The following is a 22,113-nucleotide window of genomic DNA, read 5'->3' on the forward strand; positions in this document are numbered from 1 at the left end:
ATTGGTAATGTATTCCTTTGAATACGAACCTTAGGTATTTCCTGTGGGAAGGATGTATCGGTATGTGGAAATACGCATCCTTTAGGTCTAATGTTGTCATGTAGTCTTGCTGTTTGAGCAGTGGGATAACGTCTTGTAATGTGACCGTGTGAAAGTGGTCTGATTTGATGTAGGTATTTAGTGTTCTGAGATCTAGTATTGGTCTCAGAGTTTTGTCCTTCTTTGGTATTAGAAAATACAGTGAGTAAACTCCTGTGTTTTTCTGTAGGCTTGGTACTAATTCTATTGCATCCTTTTGTAGTAATGCTTGAACTTCTAGTCCTAGAAGATCTATATGCTGTTTTGACATATTGTGTGTTTTCGGTGGGACGTTTGGAGGGAATTTGTGAAATTCTATGCAATAGCCATGTTGGATAATTGCTAAGACCCAAGTGTCTGTTGTTATTTATTCCCAAGATTTGTGGAATTGGCTTAGTCTTCACCCCCACTGGTGTTGTGTGGTGGGGTTGTGTGACTTGTGAGACACTGTTTATTTTGAGGGGTTTTGGGACCCTGAAATTTTCCCCGACTTCTTGGGAATTGGCCTCCTCTATATTGTCCCCGAAAACATCCCCTTTGATATTGACCCTGGTAGGTAGGTGGTCTTGTCTGTGAAGTGTTGGTTTCTGTGGGTTGACCCCGAAACCCTCCCCTAAAAGGTGTCTTCCGAAATGTGCCTCTGCTCTGCGGGGAGTAGAGTGCGCCCATGGCTTTGGCTGTATCTGTGTCCTTTTTTAGTTTTTCAATGGCAGTGTCTACCTCCGGCCCAAACAATTGCTGTTCATTAAACGGCATATTGAGCACAGCCTGTTGGATTTCGGGTTTGAACCCAGAAGTGCGCAGCCAAGCGTGCCTCCGTATTGTAACTGCAGTGTTTATTGTCCTTGCAGCTGTATAAGCTGCATCCATGGAAGACCGTATCTGATTGTTCGAGATACTTTGTCCCTCTTCCACCACTTGTTGCGCTCTTTTTTGGAACTCCTTGGGAAGGTGTTCGATGAGATGTTGCATTTCATCCCAATGAGCCCTGTCGTATCTTGCCAAGAGTGCTTGCGAGTTGGCGATACACCACTGATTTGCTGCTTGTGCTGCAACTCTTTTTCCCGCTGCATCAAATTTGCGGCTCTCCTTGTCTGGAGGTGGTGCGTCACCTGATGTCTGCGAGTTGGCTCTTTTACGAGCTGCCCCCACAACTACTGAGTCCGGTGTTAGTTGTGTTGTAATAAATATTGGGTCTGTGGGAGGTGCCTTATATTTTTTCTCCACCCTTGGAGTTATGGCTCTGCCTTTAACTGGCTCCTGAAATATTTGTTTTGAGTGCCTTAGCATTCCTGGGAGAATGGGAAGGCTTTGATACTGGCTATGGGTGGAGGACAGGGTGTTAAAGAGAAAGTCATCCTCAATAGGTTCCGAATGTAGTGAGACATTGTGGAATTCGGCTGCCCTTGCGACCACCTGTGCATATGATGTACTGTCCTCAGGTGGTGACGGTTTAGTTGGATATGAGTCTGGACTATTGTCAGACACTGGGGCGTCGTAGAGGTCCCATGCATCGGGATCATCCTGGCACATTGTGGTATGAGCTGGTGAGTGCGTTAGTGGTGGAGTTTGCGCCGGTGATGCATGTGTTGATTGTGGTAGAGAAGGTGGTGGTGTTACTTTCTTTACCACCTTTGCTTGTGGTTGCTTGTCCCCTTGTTGGAAAACAAGTTTCCTTTTCATCCTGATTGGGGGAAGAGTGGTTATCTTCCCTGTGTTTTCCTGGATGTGAAGCCTCCTTTGAGTGTAGTCAGTTTCAACAGTTTGAAGCTCTTCACCAAATCTATGCAATTGGGTGTTTAGTCCTTGTTCCTCTGTATAGGAACTAATTTTCGGTTCCAAGGCTTTTTTCGGTACCGAAACCCTTTCGGTAGGCTTTTTAGGCTCCGAAGAAGATTTCTTTGATTTCGGCGTGGTATTTCGGAGCCGAACATCTTCGGTGCCGCTGTCTCTGCGCCGAATTGTCTCGGAGCCGGTGTCTCGGCTCCGAGGTTGCTGTGTGGCGGTATCACGACCGGAGTCGGATGACTTCGACACCAGCATGCCCTTTTTCGGTGCCTTGGCTCGGTCACCTAGTTTTTGGGTTAAGCCATGGCCTGTTGGCAGTGGCGTCCCCTGGGCTTTTGTGGACTTTACGTGAGTCCTAATTTTCGACGTCTTACTCACGGTTGTTATGTCTTCGGCGTCGGATTCCCCCGAATCCGACTCTTGGACGGAGAACGCTTTCTCTTCGTCCTCGAACCGATGTTGTCCTGTCGGTGTGGACGCCATTTGCAATCTTCTGGCTCTTCGGTCTCTGAGCGTCTTCCTCGACCGAAACGCTCGACAGGCTTCACACGTATCCTCCTTGTGCTCCGGGGACAGGCACAAGTTACAGACCAGATGCTGATCCGTATACGGATATTTGTGATGGCATTTAGGACAGAAGCGGAACGGGGTCCGTTCCATCGGTCTTGAAGTTGCACGCGGTCGGGCTGACCAGGCCCCGACGGGGGATCGAAATTACCCCGAAGGGCCACTGGAGCTCTTCAAGATTCGGTGTCGATTTGTTCTAACTAACCCGATACCGAACGAAACAATACCAACGATTTTTTCCGAGATTCTAACTAACTTTCCGACCCGAAACACGGAGCGAAAAGGAACACGTCCGAATCCGATGGCGGAAAAAAAACAATCTAAGATGGAGTCGACGCCCATGCGCAATGGAACCGAAAGGGGAGGAGTCCCTCGGTCTCGTGACTCGAAAAGACTTCTTCGAAGAAAAACAACTTGTAACACTCCGAGCCCAACACCAGACGGCGGACTGTGCACAGCATGTGTATCTGCAGCTACACATGCCATCGAACACATATGTACAAATAAGAAAACTGCAACGACTACAGGCTCCCAGGGAGGGTGCATGTGAATCTGCAGCACTACATGCCATGAACAGATGTACACTGGGTAAGTGACATTTTCCGTTCAGATGGCATGTGTAGCTGCAGATACACATGCTATGCATAGACTACAAAGCAGTTTTTCTCCCAATAAATTGCGGTGGCTAGCCTGTAGAAGTTGGAATTGTTTGAAATAATGTTTTAAGAGAACTTGGCCAACATTGGCCTGTTGCTTTGAAAATACATCTACAGAGTAATGCTTAGTAAATGTATGTGGTGTAGACAATGTGGCAGCTTTGCATATATCTGCCATTGGTATGTTTCCAAAAAATGCCATAGATGCAACTTTTTTCCTGGTGGAATGTGCTTTAGGTGTGACTAAAAGTTTTATTTTTGCCTTAATGTAACATGTTTGAATACATTTAACAATCTATCTAGCTAACCCTTGTTTAGAGATAGGATTACCTTTATGTGGTTGTTGAAAAGCAACAAAACCTTCTTTAGTTTTCCTAAATTCTTTTGTTCTATCCACATAATACATTAGAGCTCTTTTAAGGTGAAGAGTGTGAAGGGCTCTTTCTCCGGTTGAATCTGGCTGTGGGAAGAAGACTGGCAATTCCACTGTTTGGTTTATGTGAAAACGGGAAACAACCTTTGGAAGAAATTTTGGATTAGTTCTAAGTACGACTTTGTTTGTACACTTGGAAAAAAGGTTCCTCAAGAGTGAATGCTTGTATTTCATTAACTCTTCTTAATGAAGTACTTAATCCCAACTAGGAAAGCAACTTTCCAGGGTAAAAATTGAATCACACAGGAATGCATGGGTTCAAAAGGTGGGCCCATTAGTCTTGTGAGGACAATATTCAGATTCCAAGCAGGAACTGGTGGTGTTCTAGGTGGAAAAATATGTTTTAGTCCTTCAATGAAGCCTTTTATAACTGGGACTCTAAAGAGTGAGGTATGTTGTATAGTCTGCAAATATGGTGATATGGCAGGAAGATGAAATTTTAATAGATGAGAAAGCTAAATTTGACTTCTGTAATTGAAGTAGGTAGCATACAATATGGTGTATTGCTGCTGTAAGTGGGTCAGTATTTTTAGATTGACAGTATTAAACAAACTGTTTCCATTTGTTAGCATAGCATTGCCTAGTTGTAGGCTTGTGTGCTTGTTTGAGAACTTCCATGCATTCGAATGTAAGTTGTAAGTATCCAAATTCTATGACTTCAGGAGCCAAATCGCTAAATTGAGAGCACTGGGATTTGGATGTCTGATTTGTCCTTTGTTTTGTGTTAACAAATCCGGTCTGTTTGGAAGTTTGAAGTAAGGTACTACTGACAGCTCTAGGAGTGGTGTGTACCAATGTTGTCGTGCCCACGTTGGGGCAATGAGTATCATGGTGAGAGAGGTCTGATGCAGTTTGCCGACAGGAAATGGAAGTAATGGGAGAGGGGGAAAGTGTAAGCAAATATCCCTGACCAGTTGATCCATACAGCATTGGCCTTGGACAGAGGTTGTGGATGTCTGGATGTGAAGTTTTGGCATTTTGCGTTTTCGCTTGTTGCGAATAGGTCTATTTCTGGTGTCCCCCACTTTTGAAAGTACTGATGAAATACCCGAGAGTGAATTTCCCATTCGTGTATCTGTTGATGTGTTCTGCTTAGGTGATCTGCTAGCTGATTGTGTATTCCTGGGATGTATTCTGCTAATAGATGAATGTGATTGTGATTTGCCCATTTCCATACTGTTTGGGCTACAAGGGACAGTTGAGATGGATGTGTCCTGCCTTGTTTCTTTAGGTAATACATGGTCATCACATTGTCTGTTTTAATCAAGACAGTCTTGTGTTTGAGAAGTGGTTGCAACGCTTTTAGGGCAAGGAACACAGCTAATAATTCTAAATGGTTTATGTGATAATTTAGCTGTTTTGAATACCATTCCCCTTGAATGGTAAGGTTGCTGAGATGAGCTCCCCAACTTATCATTGATGCATCTGTTGTTATTGTGGTCTGAAGAACAGGGTCTTAAAATGACCACCCCTTTATTAAATTGCTGAGATTCCACCATTGAACAGGCCTGTGCGTTTGGCGGTTTAACAACACTAGATCTTGCAATTGACCCTGTGCTTGAGACCGTTGCTATGAGAAGCACTGTGGTAGTGTTCTCATGTTTAGTCTTGCATGCGGTACTATTGCTATGCAGGATGCCATACTTCCCAATAATTTCATGATAAATCTTACAGTGTATTGTTGATTTGGCTGCATTTGTCGTATGAGGTTTTGGAAAGCTTGTATCTTTTGTGTATTTGGATAGGCTAAGGCTTTTTACGTATTGAGAATAGCACCTAGGTAAGGTTGCAACCATGCTGGATGAAGTTGGGATTTTTGGTAGTTGAGAGTGAACCTTAGAGTATGTAAGGTCTCTATTGTGTATAGACATGTATGTGCTGTCTTCTTAGGTAAGATGCTACTACGGCTAGACCTTTTTTTGAATACTTTAGGAGCTTTTGTTATGCCGGACGACAGAACTTTGAATTGGTAATGTTTTCCTGCTATCACAAACCTTAGGTATTTTCTATGAGCTGGATGGAGGGGTATATGGAAATACGCATCTTTGAGGCCTAATGCAGTCATGTAATCTTGTTTTTGTAGTAGTGGAATGACGTCCTGCAGAGTTACCATGTGAAAGTGTTCTGACATGATTTAGTGGTCTGAGATCTAGAATGGGTCTGAGAGTGCCATCCTTTTTGGGAATGAGGAAGTATAGTGAGTATACCCCTGTTCCTTGTTGAGATTTTGGGACCAATTCTATTGCCTCTTTAAGTAGTAGTGATTGTACTTCTTCTTTTAATAGAACACTGTGTTCTGGGGACAACCTGTGATAACGAGGTGGAATGTTTGGAGGGGTAGAAATCAACTCTAGGCAATAACCATTGCGGATAATTGAAAGTACCCATTGTTCTGTGGTGATATTTTGCCATGTGGAGTGGAATTGCTGCAGTCTGCCCCCCACAAGAGATGTGTGGGGTTGTGGCATGCTTAATAAGTCACTGTTTTGATGGGGTAGTGACTTGTGTTGAGGCCTGGAATTTGCCTCTGGCTCTAAAGTGCTGGCTTCTATAAGAGCCTCTAAATCCCCCTCTCTGTACTGCTTTTGTTGCGCTTGTTTAGATTGGGAGGTAGAAGCCTCTGTGGATTGTGGCTTGAATCCTCCTCTAAATTGTTGCCTACGAAAGGAGCCTCTGTAAGGTGTTGTATATAAGGCTTCCATTGCTTTAGCAGTGAGTCCTTCCTGAGTTTTTCTATTGTGGTGTTAACCTCAAGCCTAAACAGGTGTTTATTATCGAAAGGCATATTCAATACTGCCTGCTGTATTCCTAGCTTAAAGCCAGAGGAGCGTAGCCATGCGTGTCTGCGTATGGTAACAGCAGTATTCACGCTTCTAGCTGCTGTATCTGCAGCATCAAGGGCAGACCGTATTTGGTTATTACTTATGGCCTGACCCTCCTCAACAATTTGTTGAGCTCTTATTTGGTGTTCTTTTGGCAGGTGTTGTAACAGCTCCTGCATCTCATCCTAGTGGGCTCTATCATACCTTGCTAGCAAGGCTTGTGAGTTTGCAATTCACCATTGGTTAGCTGCTTGTGTAGCTACCCTGTTGCCAGCATCATCAAATTTCCTACTCTCTTTGTCAGGGGGAGGGGCATCCCCCAAAGACTGGCTATTTCCCCTTTTTCTAGCGGCACTCAGAACCACTGAGTCTGGAAGTACTTGGCGGGTAATGTATGCAGGGTCTGTAGGTGCAGGCTTATATTTTTTGTCAATGCGGTGTGTTAAAACCCTCGCTTTTACGGGCTCACTGAATATCTAATCTGCATGTTTTATCATGCCAGGTAGCATTGGGATGCACTGGTATTGTGAGTGCGTGGAGGATAAGGTATTAAAAAGGAAATGCTCTTCCAAAGGCTCACTGTGCATAAGTACCCCGTGGTAAGCTGCTGCCCAAGAAAAAAAACTGCGTGTATGCAGTAGTGTCTTCTGGTGGGGAAGGATATAAGCAGGTCATTAGCAGGTATAGGATATGGATCAAATAGATCCCAAGGATCAATCGTATTACCATGAGAATATGTTTGTGAATGAGTTGGTGAGGGCAAAGGTGGTGGGCTAGTGGGTGGTGGTGAAAAAGAAAGTTGTGGTGAATGAGAGGGAGAAGTATGCGTAGGTAATGTCTTCTCCTTCCGTCTGAAAATCTTTGCTGGTGGTGGAGCAGTATCTAAACGTTCATGGAAAGCCAACTTTCTTTTAGTCTGTAGAGGAGGTGCAGTAATTATTCTGCCAGTCTCTTTGAGGATATGGATCCTTGACTGTCTCTAATCCATGATTTCCAGAATGGGTTGAATCTCTGTGTCCTCAGAAACATATTCAGATGGTTTCAATGATTTAGAGGACTGTTCGTCATATGATTTAGAGCTCTGCTTTAGATTGCTCGAAAGTCCTTGTTCTTCTGCATAAGAAGACTTTTTCGTCTCCGAAGATTAGTTTTTTCGGGCCCGAAAATGCAGCCGGTTGTTTCGGCTCCAAGGCAGGACGTCAAGGCTTCAACTCCGAAGAATGTAAACGCCAGCTCGGGTTGGAAGTGAGATTTGTGTGGATTTGCTCGCCTCCAGTTTTGAAGGAGGTATGGCCTTTTTCGGTGCCGAACCTGAAGGTCGGTTGACGAGTAGTTTCTTGCAGGTCGAACCATGTCTTTCTGGCAGTGGTGCACCCAAGGCCTTCGCGGACTTTTTTGGAGTGGGCGTAGGGGCAGTTGTACTCATGTGCTGACCGGCAGTAACGAGTCCATCTTCCTCCGAGCCTTCTTCAGAGTCGGTGTCTCGTATGGAAACTGCAGTCTGCGCCTGTTCTTCCTCCATGGTGTTGATAAACTTGGTACTCTTCAATGCCATTTCCAGTCTCCTGGCTCTCTGGCCACGCAGGGTCTTCTTGGATCAAAACGATCGACAGGCCTCACAATCCTCTTCTCGGTGATAGGGCGAGGTGCACAGATTACATAAAAGGTGTTGGTCTGTGTTTGGAAATCTTGCATGGCATTGGGGACAAAACTGAAATGGAGTCCGATCCATCAGGCTTCGACGTGGTAGGCTCGAACAGGCCCGAGTTGGGCGCACGCGCCCCAAAGGGTGAAATTTGGTTTTCAACAGTACTATCGGTTCGACTATGGGTGGAAACGCGATCGAAACAATGCAGACAGTGAGTAATTAATCACTGAATATTACACTGGTAATTTCAACATTGATAATTGGCTACACCAATTTCTAAGATCAGTAGCCAGGTCACCATTTTTGGCAAAGACACATCCTTCTGGTTCTTCTAGACAGCTTCAATCCACCTCTTTATTCATGACCTGAAGCAGAGAAAGCTTCAACCTATAGGTTTATCCTCCTTTTGAAGATTCAGAAATTCATATTTACGATATTCACCTACACTGACTATCCAAACCCCCAAATTGTCAGCTGTTGACTACAGCAAACCCCTTCTAGCAATGGTGGCAAAATCAACACTAAGCTCCTTAAAAGGTTCTACATGCTGCCATTAGGCTAGTCATATGAACACACAAACTCTACTAACTGAACTTCCGCCAAAAATCCCAAATTGGATTACTCTGGATGACAGCTGCTTGTTAAAGTCTCCTCATCACCCACAACGTTTTTTTCTAAATGCACCACTGCCTAACTTCTGAAGAAGCTTACAAATGCAAGGCAGGTGCAGTCACCACCATGACTCTTCAGCTGCCCCTTATACTAAAAGGAGGATGAGGCCTAACAATTCGTGTACACAAAAATTAATAATGTCAATCTAACAGTACTGCTTGAAATCAGATCTACATATGTCTGAAAAGTATCAATGCACTGCTTACCAAATATTTCTACAAGGGAAGAAATCCTGACTCGAAAAAGATCTGCAGTTTTCATTGTCTGAGAATAATTTGCCTCTGCCTGACAAACAGCAGCAGGCCAACAACACCAATGTACTAGGAGAATAAGCAGCCCCAAAAAATACTATTAATGAAGCTGATCTTTGGTTAGTTGAATTTAAAGCATGGTGTGAGGCACCTGATACAGTTCTGGGTGTACTTCTGGTTATACATGAATCCCATAAAAAATGGTTAAACAAATAACTATGTTAAGAATATAATTGATGAAATTAGTATCGTGCAGCCCTTCGGCAACTGTAGAAAATACACACAGTGTGCATAGTTTTTAAAATTGGTTTTCAAGAGAGAACAGTGCCTAGTATAGTGCAACTCCTCCTACTTTAAGCTGGGTGAGAAACAGGACCTTGCAGATGCTAATGCAGTGAGTCTGAGTTCCGTTAAACTGAAGCAGGAATATTCCAGCATTTAAAACATGCTTTCGCTGAACAGAGAGCATAAGTCAGTTTTAAAATCACATAAACTGTTTACAATGTATTCCATTTCCAGTTTTGCATGGTTCAGTATATTTCAAACTGCTTACCCCATCAACTAAGGAGTCACCACCTTTTTTGTGCCTTTTTTCAGATCCAACAGCTGATTTTGATGTCCTGTGCGTCTAGTGAAGACAATGGCATGATGTTACTTCATCAGAACACAGGGATTTCATGTCACAAAACCTCAAAACTCTAATGTGACGTACATGCAAAAAAGGATTATGTAGACAAACTCTTTTATAAAAGAGTTGGAGAACCTCACACACACACACACACACACACACACAGACACACATTAAAACGGGTGGGCTATAAAGCCTTCACAGAAACAAATACCCCAAATGAAACAGCATCAGCTAAACGCACCCTAATCAGTGTTGTGTCTGCTCCAGACACTGAGATGGAGAAAAACACAATACTTACATGCAAACTGGTTATGCTTCTGTTAAAAAAACTCTTCACAAATATTCTCACCCGCTATTGACGCAAACCCTACAGCTTCTTTTGTCCCAATCTTTATGTGAAAAGCCTTCTACTCATTTCTACACAACTGTGAATTCTCTCCCACTACAACACACTGCTCCACTGCTTCCCAATTATGCTGACAATTTAGAAGTTCCGAAGTATACAAATGCTTATGTCTGGCCTTGTAACAATATGTTTCCATACCTGTAGGGGTAGGTGTGCAGCTTGAAGTCTTTCCTGAATTCAAAGACTGTGCATTATCCCAACATTTAGTGGTTGCATCCAGAATTCTTCTTATTCTTTTTTTTTTTGCTGGGTGGTGTTTGGTTTACTGGCTCTTTCTTCTGTCTCCCTCATCTTCTACTCCTGGAAACCTGTTTGTTCGCCACCTTCAGATTCCCCCAACCCCTGCCCCTTCACTTTTGTCTGACTCTTCCCTTGTTGAGGTTTCCCTGCATTTTCCATTACTCTTGTTCTGACTTCTTGTTTTCCAGTCCTCCTCATTTCTTGGAAGGTGGGCGAGTCGCATGTGAATCCAGAAAATATTTCAAGCCGCAAACTACTCCTACAGGTAAGTAACCATTTCAGTTTGTAGTGTGAATCTTTTGTGAATTTACATGCTGTTGATGGATTTCGTAGCAGTATCATCACAACCCAGGAAGCTGGCCTGAAATGAGTGAGGATGCAAACAGTACTTTCAATCCCACCTATGCCTCCTTGTCCATGCAGTGATGTTTTGTGTATATGGAAGACCATGCAGCCACCATTTGTCCTTGATGGATACACTGGCCTTTAAAAGCCAGTTAGGCCCTTTTTCCCCCTCGTAGAGTGGACTCTTCATTTATGTGTCAACGGTGCAGTAGCCATCTTGTAGCATACCCGGATAGTTTGCACTATCCATCTTATGAAGGTTCCTTTAGTGACTGGTGCGTTGATGTTGGTTGATGCAAATGAGATAAAGAACTGGCTTGTTTTCTTGATGTTCGTTGTTTTTTGTAAGTAGTACATGGCTACTCGTTTTACACCTTGTGTGAGTAGGCCCTTTTCTGCTTCCATCTACAGATCTTTGGAAGAAGGATGGCAACTGCAATGTTTCATTGATATGAATGTGTGTTTGTCCTCAATACCCTGTTGTAAGGAAATGCCTCCTTGGCATGGTTACCCCCTAACTTTTTGCCTTTGCTGATGCTATGTTTTGAATTGAAAGTGTGCTGAGGCCTGCTAACCAGGCCCCAGCACCAGTGTTCTTTCCCTAACCTGTACTTTTGATTCCACAATTGGCACACCCTGGCATCCAGATAAGTCCCTTGTAAGTGGTACCCCTGGTACCAAGGGCCCTGATGCCAAGGAAGGTCTCTAAGGGCTGCAGCATGTCTTATGCCACCCTGGAGACCCCTCACTCAGCACAGACACACTGCTTGCCAGCTTGTGTGTGCTGGTGAGAACAAAACGAGTAAGTCGACATGGCACTCCCCTCAGGGTGCCATGCCAGCCTCTCACTGCCTATGCAGGTATAGATAAGTCACCCCTCTAGTAGGCCTTACAGCCCTAAGGCAGGGTGCACTATACCATAGGTGAGGGCACCAGTGCATGAGCACTGTGCCCCTACAGTGTCTAAGCAATACCTTAGACATTGTAAGTGCAGGGTGGCCATAAGAGTATATGGTCTGGGAGTCTGTTTTACACGAACTCCACAGCACCATAATGGCTACACTGAAAACTGGGAAGTTTGGTATCAAACTTCTCAGCACAATAAATGCACACTGATGCCAGTGTACATTTTATTGTAAACTACACCCCAGAGGGCACCTTAGAGGTGCCCCCTGAAACCTTAACCGACTATCTGTGTAGGCTGACTGGTCCCAGCAGCCTGCCACACTAGAGACATGTTGCTGGCCCCATGGGGAGAGTGCATTTGTCACGCTGAGGCCAGTAACAAAGCCTGCACTGGGTGGAGATGCTAACACCTCCCCCAGGCAGGAGCTGTAACACCTGGCGGTGAGCCTCAAAGGCTCACCCCTTTGTCACAGCACCGAAGGACACTCCAGCTAGTGGAGTTGCCCGCCCCCTCCGGCCACGGCCCCCACTTTTGGCGGCAAGGCCGGAGGAAACAAAGAAAACAACAAGGAGGAGTCACTGGCCAGTCAGGACAGCCCCTAAGGTGTCCTGAGCTGAGGTGACTCTAACTTTTAGAAATCATCCATCTTGCAGATGGAGGATTCCCCCAATAGGATTAGGGATGTGACACCCTCCCCTTGGGAGGAGGCACAAAGAGGGTGTACTCACCCTCAGGGCTAGTAGCCATTGGCTACTAACCCCCCAGACCGAAACACGCCCTTAAATTTAGTATTTAAGGGCTTCCCTGAACCTAAGAATTTAGATTCCTGCAACTAACAAGACGAAGAGGACTGCTGAGCTGAAAAACCCCTGCAGAGGAAGAACAGAAGACACCAACTGCTTTGGCCCCAGACTTACCGGCCTGTCTCCTGCCTTCCAAAGAAACCTGCTCCAGCGACGCTTTCCAAGGGACCAGCGACCTCTGAATCCTCTGAGGACTGCCCTGCTTCAAGAAAGACAAGAAACTCCCGTGGACAGCGGCACTGCTCCACAAGAACTGCAACTTTGTTTCAAGGAGCAGATTTAAAGACCCCTGCAACTCCCCGCAAGAAGCGTGAGACTTGCAACACTGCACCCGGCGACCCCGACTCGACTGGTGGAGAACCAACACCTCAGGGAGGACCCTCCGGCGACTTCAAGACTGTGAGTAACCAAAGTTGTTCCCCCTGAGCCCCCACAGCGATGCCCGCAGAGGGAATCCCAAGGCTCCCCCTGACCGCGACTGCCTGAACTCCATTTCCCGACGGCTGGAAAAGACGCTGCACCCGCAGCCCCCAGCACCTGAAGGAACGGAACTCCTGTGCAGGAGTGACCCCCAGGAGGCCCTCTCCCTTGCCCAGGTGGTGGCTACCCCGAGGAGCCCCCCCCTTGCCTGCATCGCTGAAGAGACCCCTTGGTCTCCCATAGGAAACTATTGGAAACCCGACGCGTGTTCCCACACTGCACCCGGCCGCCCCCGCGCTGCTGAGGGTGTACTTTTTGTGTGGACTTGTGTCCCCCCCGGTGCCCTACAAAACCCCCCTGGTCTGCCCTCTGAAGACGCGGGAACTTACCTGCTGGCAGACTGGAACCGGGGCACCCCCTTCTCTCCATTATAGCCTATGTGTTTTGGGCACCTCTTTGACCTCTGCACCTGACCGGCCCTGAGCTGCTGGTGTGGTGACTTTGGGGTTGCTCTGAACCCCCAACGGTGGGCTACCTTGGACCAAGAACTGAAACCTGTAAGTGACTTACTTACCTGTGAAACCTAACAAAACTTTACCTCCCCCAGGAACTGTGAAAATTGCACTGTGTCCACTTTTAAAACAGCTTATTGTGTTTTATGTAAAAAGTATACATGCTAATGTAATGATTCAAAGTTCCTAAAGTACTTACCTGCAATACCTTTCAAATGAGATATTACATGTAGAATTTGAACCTGTGGTTCTTAAAATAAACTAAGAAAAGATATTTTTCTATAACAAAACCTATTGGCTGGATTTGTCTCCAAGTGTGTGTTCCTCATTTATTGCCTATGTGTATGTACAACAAATGCTTAACACTACTCCTTTGATAAGCCTACTGCTCGACCACACTACCACAAAATAGAGCATTAGTATTATCTCTTTTTGCCACTATCTTACCTCTAAGGGGAACCCTTGGACTCTGTGCATACTATTCCTTACTTTGAAATAGTGCATACAGAGCCAACTTCCTACATTGGTGGATCAGCGGTGGGGTACAAGAGTTTGCATTTGCTGGACTACTCAGCCAATACCTGATCACACGACAAATTCCAAAAATTGTCATTAGAAATTGATTTTTGCTATTTGAAATTTTTCTAAATTCTTTAAAGTCCTGCTAGGGCCTTGTGTTAGTCCCTGTTAGCATTTCTTTTAGAGTTTAAAAGTTTGTGAAAAGTTTGAATTAGATTCTAGAAACAGTTTTAGTTTCTTAAAAAGTATTCCAACTTTTAGAAGCATAATGTCTAGCACAGATATGAATGTGGTGGAACTCGACACCACACCTTACCTCCATCTACAGATGAGAGAGCTAAGGTCACTCTGTAAGCTAAAGAAAATAACAATGGGCTCCAGACCTTCCAAACTACAGCTCCAGGAGCTGTTGGCAGAGTTTGAAAGAGCCAACCCCTCTGTGGATGGCAACACAGAGGATGAGGATAGTGACTTGGAGGAAGATTCCCCCCTACCAGTCCTATCTAGGGAGGACAGGGCCTCTCAAGCCCTGACTCCACAAACAATAGTCAGAGATGCTGGTTCCCTCACAGGAGGGACCAACCTCTCTGAAATCACTGAGGATAACTCCAGTGAAGAGGACATCCAGCTAGCCAGGATGGCCAAAAGATTGGCTTTGGAAAGACAGATCCTAGTCATAGAAAGGGAAAGACAAGAGATGGGCCTAGGACCCATCAATGGTGGCAGCAACATAAATAGGGTCAGAGATTCTCCTGACATGTTGAAAATCCCTAAAGGGATTGTAACTAAATATGAAGATGGTGATGACATCACCAAATGGTTCACAGCTTTTGAGAGGGCTTGTGTAACCAGAAAAGTGAACAAATCTCACTGGGGTGCTCTCCTTTGGGAAATGTTCACAGGAAAGTGTAGGGATAGACTCCTCACACTCTCTGGAAAAGATGCAGAATCTTATGACCTCATGAAGGGTACCCTGATTGAGGGCTTTGGATTCTCCACTGAGGAGTATAGGATTAGATTCAGGGGGGCTCAAAAATCCTCGAGCCAGACCTGGGTTGACTTTGTAGACTACTCAGTAAAAACACTAGATGGTTGGATTCAAGGCAGTGGTGTAAGTAATTATGATGGGCTGTACAATTTATTTGTGAAAGAACACCTGTTAAGTAATTGTTTCAATGATAAACTGCATCAGCCTCTGGTGGACCTAGGACCAATTTCTCCCCAAGAATTGGTAAAGAAGGCGGACCATTGGGTCAAGACTAGGGTGTCTAAAACTTCCACAGGGGGTGACCAAAAGAAAGGGGTCACAAAACCTCCCCAGGGGAAGGGTGGTGAGACAGCCAAAAACAAAAATAGTAAAGAGTCTTCTACAGGCCCCCAAAAACCTGCACAGGAGGGTGGGCCCAGAGCCTCTTCACAAAACAATTCTGGGTACAAGGGTAAAAACTTTGATCCCAAAAAGGCCTGGTGTCGTAGCTGTAGTCAGTCTGGACACCAAACTGGAGACAAGGCCTGTCCCAAGAAAAATACCACTTCAAACTCCACTCCAGCTAACACTGGAATGGCTAGTCTCCAAGTGGGATCAACAGTGTGCCCAGAGCAAATCAGGTGTCACACTGAAGCTACATTAGTCTCTGAGGGTGGGGTGGATTTAGCCACACTGGCTGCCTGGCCTCCTAACATGCAAAAATACAGGCAGCAGCTCTTAATTAATGGGACAAGTGTAGAGGGCCTGAGGGATACAGGTGCCAGTGTCACTATGGTGACAGAGAAACTGGTTTCCCCTGGCCAATACCTGGCTGGACAAACTTATCCAGTCACCAACGCTGACAATCAGACTAAAGTACATCCCATGGCTATGGTAACTTTAGAGTGGGGAGGGGTCAATGGCCTGAAACAGGTGGTGGTCTCCTCAAATATCCCAGTAGACTGTTTGCTTGGAAATGACCTGGAGTCCTCAGCATGGGCTGAGGTAGAACTGAAAACCCATGCAGCCATGCTGGGTATCCCTGAACTGGTGTGTGTCAAGACAAGAGCACAGTGCAAGGCACAGGGTGAAAAAGTAGAGCTGGAGTCTGGAAAAAGGGCCCAGCCTACCAAGAGGAAAGGAAAGTCAGCTGGGAAACCAGCTGCAACACAGCAAGAAAAAGAGAACCTCTCTTCTCAGGAAGAAGTTCTGCCCTCTGAGGGAACTGAGCCCATGGAGCTGGAACCTTATCAGGTTGAGCTCTTGGGCCCAGGGGGACCCTCAAGGGAAGAGTTGTGTAAGGGACAAGAAACCTGTCCCTCTCTTGAAGGCCTTAGGCAGCAAGCTGCTGAAGAGTCCAATGGCAAGAAAAATGGAACACAAAGGGTCTATTGGGAAGATGGACTCCTGTACACTGAGGCAAGAGATCCCAAACCTGGTGCCACTAGGAGAGTGGTAGTGCCTCAGGGTTTCGGAGAGTTTATTCTGACCTTAGCCCATGATATTCCCCTTGCTGGGCATTTGGGACAAACCAAGACGTGGGAGAGGTTAGTCAACCACTTCTACTGGCCCAATATGTCCCAGAAGGTTAAGGAGTTTTGCCTCTCCTGCCCCACCTGTCAAGCTAGTGGTAAGACAGGTGGTCATCCAAAGGCCCCCCTTATTCCACTTCCAGTGGTGGGGGTCCCCTTTGAAAGAGTGGGTGTGGACATAGTTGGTCCACTGGAACCTCCCACAGCCTCAGGAAATATGTACATCCTAGTAGTAGTGGATCATGCTACTAGGTATCCTGAAGATATTCCCCTTAGGTCGACTACTGCCCCTGCAGTAGCCAAGGCCCTCATTGGTATATTTACCAGAGTGGGCTTCCCTAAGGAGGTGGTGTCTGACAGAGGTACCAACTTCATGTCAGCATACCTAAAACACATGTGGAATGAGTGTGGGGTGACTTATAAATTCACTACACCATATCATCCACAAACTAATGGTCTTGTTGAGAGATTCAACAAGACATTAAAGGGCATGATCATGGGGCTCCCAGAAAAACTCAAAAGGAGATGGGATGTCCTCCTGCCATGTCTGCTTTTCGCTTACAGAGAGGTGCCTCAGAAGGGAGTAGGGTTCTCACCCTTTGAACTTCTGTTTGGCCACCCTGTAAGGGGACCACTTGCTCTTGTTAAAGAAGGCTGGGAGAGACCTCTTCATGAGCCTAAACAAGACATAGTGGACTATGTACTTGGCCTTCGCTCAAGGATGGCAGAGTACATGGAAAAGGCAAGTAAAAACCTTGAGGCCAGCCAACAACTCCAGAAGTTGTGGTATGACCAAAAGGCTGCACTGGTTGAATTTCAACCAGGGCAGAAAGTCTGGGTTCTGGAGCCTGTGGCTCCCAGGGCACTTCAGGACAAATGGAGTGGCCCTTACCCAGTACTAGAGAGGAAGAGTCAGGTCACCTACCTGGTGGACCTGGGCACAAGCAGGAGCCCCAAGAGGGTGATCCATGTGAACCGCCTTAAGCTCTTCCATGACAGGGCTGATGTAAATCTGTTGATGGTAACAGATGAGGACCAGGAAGCTGAGAGTGAACCTCTCCCTGATCTCCTCTCATCAGACCCTAAAGATGGCTCAGTGGATGGAGTGATCTACTCAGACACCCTTTCTAGCCAATAGCAGTCTGACTGTAGGAAGGTCCTGCAGCAGTTTGCTGAACTCTTTTCCCTAACCCCTGGTCAGACACACCTGTGTACCCATGATGTGGACACAGGGGACAGCATGCCTGTCAAAAACAAAATATTCAGACAGTCTGACCAAGTTAAGGAAAGCATCAAGGTGGAAGTCCACAAGATGCTGGAATTGGGAGTAATTGAGTACTCTGACAGCCCCTGTGCTAGCCCAGTGGTCTTAGTCCCCAAACCTCACACCAAAGAAGGAAAGAGAGAAATGAGGTTTTGTGTGGACTACAGAGGTCTTAATTCTGTCACCAAGACAGATGCCCATCCCATTCCTAGAGCTGATGAGCTGATAGACAAATTAGGGGCTGCCAAATTCTTAAGTACCTTTGACTTAACAGCAGGGTACTGGCAAATCAAAATGGCCCCTGGAGCAAAAGAAAAGACAGCATTCTCCACACCTGATGGGCATTATCAGTTCACTGTTATGCCCTTTGGTTTAAAGAATGCCCCTGCCACCTTCCAAAGGTTGGTGAATCAAGTCCTTGCTGGGTTGGAATCCTTTAGTGCAGCTTATCTTGATGATATTGCTGTCTTCAGCTCCACCTGGCAGGATCACCTGGTCCACCTGAAGAAGGTTTTGAAGGCTCTGCAATCTGCAGGCCTCTCTATCAAGGCATCCAAATGCCAGATAGGGCAGGGAACTGTGGTTTACTTAGGACACCTTGTAGGTGGAGGCCAAGTTCAGCCACTCCAGCCTAAGATCCAGACTATTCTGGACTGGGCAGCTCCAAAAACCCAGACTCAAGTCAGGGCATTCCTTGGCTTGACTGGGTACTATAGGAGGTTTGTGAAGGGATATGGATCCATTGTGACAGCCCTCACAGAACTCACCTCCAAGAAAATGCCCAAGAAAGTAAACTGGACTGTAGAATGCCAACAGGCCTTTGACACCCTGAAGCAAGCTATGTGCACAGCACCAGTTCTAAAAGCTCCAGATTACTCCAAGCAATTCATTGTGCAAACAGATGCCTCTGAACATGGGATAGGGGCAGTTTTGTCCCAAACAAATGATGATGGCCTTGACCAGCCTGTTGCTTTCATTAGCAGGAGGTTACTCCCCAGGGAGCAGCGTTGGAGTGCCATTGAGAGGGAGGCCTTTGCTGTGGTTTGGTCCCTGAAGAAGTTGAGACCATACCTCTTTGGTACTCACTTCCTAGTTCAAACTGACCACAGACCTCTCAGATGGCTGATGCAAATGAAAGGTGAAAATCCAAAACTGTTGAGGTGGTCCATCTCCCTACAGGGAATGGACTTTATAGTGGAACACAGACCTGGGACTGCCCATGCCAATGCAGACGGCCTTTCCAGGTTCTTCCACTTAGAAAATGAAGACTCTCTTGGAAAAGGTTAGTCTCATCCTCTTTCGTTTGGGGGGGGAGGGGGTTGTGTAAGGAAATGCCTCCTTGGCATGGTTACCCCCTGACTTTTTGCCTTTGCTGATGCTATGTTTTGAATTGAAAGTGTGCTGAGGCCTGCTAACCAGGCCCCAGCACCAGTGTTCTTTCCCTAACCTGTACTTTTGATTCCACAATTGGCACACCCTGGCATCCAGATAAGTCCCTTGTAAGTGGTACCCCTGGTACCAAGGGCCCTGATGCCAAGGAAGGTCTCTAAGGGCTGCAGCATGTCTTATGCCACCCTGGAGACCCCTCACTCAGCACAGACACACTGCTTGCCAGCTTGTGTGTGCTGGTGAGAACAAAACGAGTAAGTCGACATGGCACTCCCCTCAGGGTGCCATGCCAGCCTCTCACTGCCTATGCAGGTATAGATAAGTCACCCCTCTAGTAGGCCTTACAGCCCTAAGGCAGGGTGCACTATACCATAGGTGAGGGCACCAGTGCATGAGCACTGTGCCCCTACAGTGTCTAAGCAATACCTTAGACATTGTAAGTGCAGGGTAGCCATAAGAGTATATGGTCTGGGAGTCTGTTTTACACGAACTTCACAGCACCATAATGGCTACACTGAAAACTGGGAAGTTTGGTATCAAACTTCTCAGCTTAATAAATGCACACTGATGCCAGTGTACATTTTATTGTAAAATACACCCCAGAGGGCACCTTAGAGGTGCCCCCTGAAACCTTAACCGACTATCTGTGTAGGCTGACTGGTCCCAGCAGCCTGCCACACTAGAGACATGTTGCTGGCCCCATGGGGAGAGTGCCTTTGTCACTCTGAGGCCAGTAACAAAGCCTGCACTGGGTGGAGATGCTAACACCTCCCCCAGGCAGGAGCTGTAACACCTGGCGGTGAGCCTCAAAGGCTCACCCCTTTGTCACAGCACCGCAGGACACTCCAGCTAGTGGAGTTGCCCGCCCCCCCCGGCCACGGCCCCCACTTTTGGCGGCAAGGCCGGAGGAAACAAAGAAAACAACAAGGAGGAGTCACTGGCCAGTCAGGACAGCCCCTAAGGTGTCCTGAGCTGAGGTGACTCTAACTTTTAGAAATCCTCCATCTTGCAGATGGAGGATTCCCCCAATAGGATTAGGGATGTGACCCCCTCCCTTTGGGAGGAGGCACAAAGAGGGTGTACTCACCCTCAGGGCTAGTAGCCATTGGCTACTAACCCCCCAGACCTAAACATGCCCTTAAATTTAGTATTTAAGGGCTCCCCTGAACCTAAGAATTTAGATTCCTGCAACTAACAAGAAGAAGAGGACTGCTGAGCTGAAAAACCCCTGCAGAGGAAGAACAGAAGACACCAACTGCTTTGGCCCCAGACTTACCGGCCTGTCTCCTGCCTTCCAAAGAAACCTGCTCCAGCGACGCTTTCCAAGGGACCAGCGACCTCTGAATCCTCTGAGGACTGCCCTGCTTCAAGAAAGATAAGAAACTCCCGAGGACAGCGCCACTGCTCCACAAGAACTGCAACTTTGTTTCAAGGAGCAGATTTAAAGACCCCTGCAACTCCCTGCAAGAAGCGTGAGACTTGCAACACTGCAGCCCGCGACCCCGACTCGACTGGTGGAGAACCAACACCTCAGGGAGGACCCTCCGGCGACTCCAAGACTGTGAGTAACCAAAGTTGTCCCCCCTGAGCCCCCACAGCGACGCCTGCAGAGGGAATCCCGAGGCTCCCCCTGACCGCGACTGCCTGAACTCCATTTCCCGACGGCTGGAAAAGACCCTGCACCCGCAGCCCCCAGCACCTGAAGGAACGGAACTCCTGTGCAGGAGTGACCCCCAGGAGGCCCTCTCCCTTGCCCAGGTGGTGGCTACCCCGAGGAGCCCCCCCCTTGCCTGCATCGCTGAAGAGACCCCTTGGTCTCCCATAGGAAACTATTGGAAACCCGACGCGTGTTCCCACACTGCACCCGGCCGCCCCCGCGCTGCTGAGGGTGTACTTTTTGTGTGGACTTGTGTCCCCCCCGGTGCCCTACAAAACCCCCCTGGTCTGCCCTCCGAAGACGCGGGTACTTACCTACTGGCAGACTGGAACCGGGGCACCCCCTTCTCTCCATTATAGCCCATGTGTTTTGGGCACCTCTTTGACCTCTGCACCTGACCGGCCCTGAGCTGCTGGTGTGGTGACTTTGGGGTTGCTCTGAACCCCCAATGGTGGGCTACCTTGGACCAAGAACTGAAACCTGTAAGTGACTTACTTACCTGTGAAACCTAACAAAACTTTACCTCCCCCAGGAACTGTGAAAATTGCACTGTGTCCACTTTTAAAACAGCTTATTGTGTTTTATGTAAAAAGTATACATGCTAATGTAATGATTCAAAGATCCTAAAGTACTTACCTGCAATACCTTTCAAATGAGATATTACATGTAGAATTTGAACCTGTGGTTCTTAAAATAAACTAAGAAAAGATATTTTTCTATAACAAAACCTATTGGCTGGATTTGTCTCTGAGTGTGTGTTCCTCATTTATTGCCTATGTGTATGTACAACAAATGCTTAACACTACTCCTTTGATAAGCCTACTGCTCGACCACACTACCACAAAATAGAGCATTAGTATTATCTCTTTTTGCCACTATCTTACCTCTAAGGGGAACCCTTGGACTCTGTGCATACTATTCCTTACTTTGAAATAGTGCATACAGAGCCAACTTCCTACACCTGTCCTTGTGCACTTGCAAGGAGGGTTCCTGTGTTGTGAGTGCTTGTAACTCACTGTTTGTAAAATAAAAGAAATTACAGTGATTAAGAAGTTTTTCTTATGGGTTAGGTGCTTGACATCTGCTTTTGATTCTTGGCTTGAATGAGACTGACATGTGTTTGGTTAGCACCAAGTTCAGGTTCCATAGCGATGAGAGAACTGCTCTTGGTTGGGCTATTTTCTTTCCCCTTTCAGGAACCTGTTGAGGACTGGCGCATTGAAGAAACTTGTTCCCGTGGTTCAACTACTATAGGTGACTATGGCTGAGTGATGCAAGTTTAGAGAGTAATATTCTCTGCCCAACTTTCCTTGACTCCCTGTTTCTTACACCAATGTGTAAATCTGTTACGTTCTGCCATAAAGCACCTTCTTGTTCTTCCTCTTCTGGCCACATGATGTTAAGCTGAGGGTTGTTTTACTGATTTGTATAGTTGACACACTTTCATCGTTAACACGTTTTGTTGAAAAGACAGTTTTATTACTCTACCTTGTGCAATCTTTGAGGACCCATTGTTGTTGGAGGCTATCCTAAGATAAAGTGTAAGTGGATCAGTGAGGGAACTAAACTATTGGTCTCAGCTGGTATCTGGTCTTGTGTTTTCTAA

The 22,113-nt window shown here is 46.5% G+C and overlaps 1 protein-coding gene across 10 annotated transcripts in view; it reads right to left on the minus strand.

Annotated features, from left to right (window-relative positions):
- PHC2 (polyhomeotic homolog 2) overlaps positions 1-22,113 on the minus strand; it is a 635,967-nt gene that overhangs the window by 97,598 nt on the left and 516,256 nt on the right. For all 10 annotated transcript variants that reach the window (XM_069240302.1, XM_069240300.1, XM_069240304.1 and 7 more), the window contains one exon: positions 9,469-9,543. In XM_069240302.1, the coding sequence (XP_069096403.1) occupies positions 9,469-9,543 (75 nt within the window). The remainder of the gene's footprint in view (positions 1-9,468; positions 9,544-22,113) is intronic.

This window comes from Pleurodeles waltl, chromosome 6 (assembly GCF_031143425.1).
Source record: "Pleurodeles waltl isolate 20211129_DDA chromosome 6, aPleWal1.hap1.20221129, whole genome shotgun sequence".
Taxonomy (NCBI): Eukaryota; Metazoa; Chordata; class Amphibia; order Caudata; family Salamandridae; genus Pleurodeles; species Pleurodeles waltl.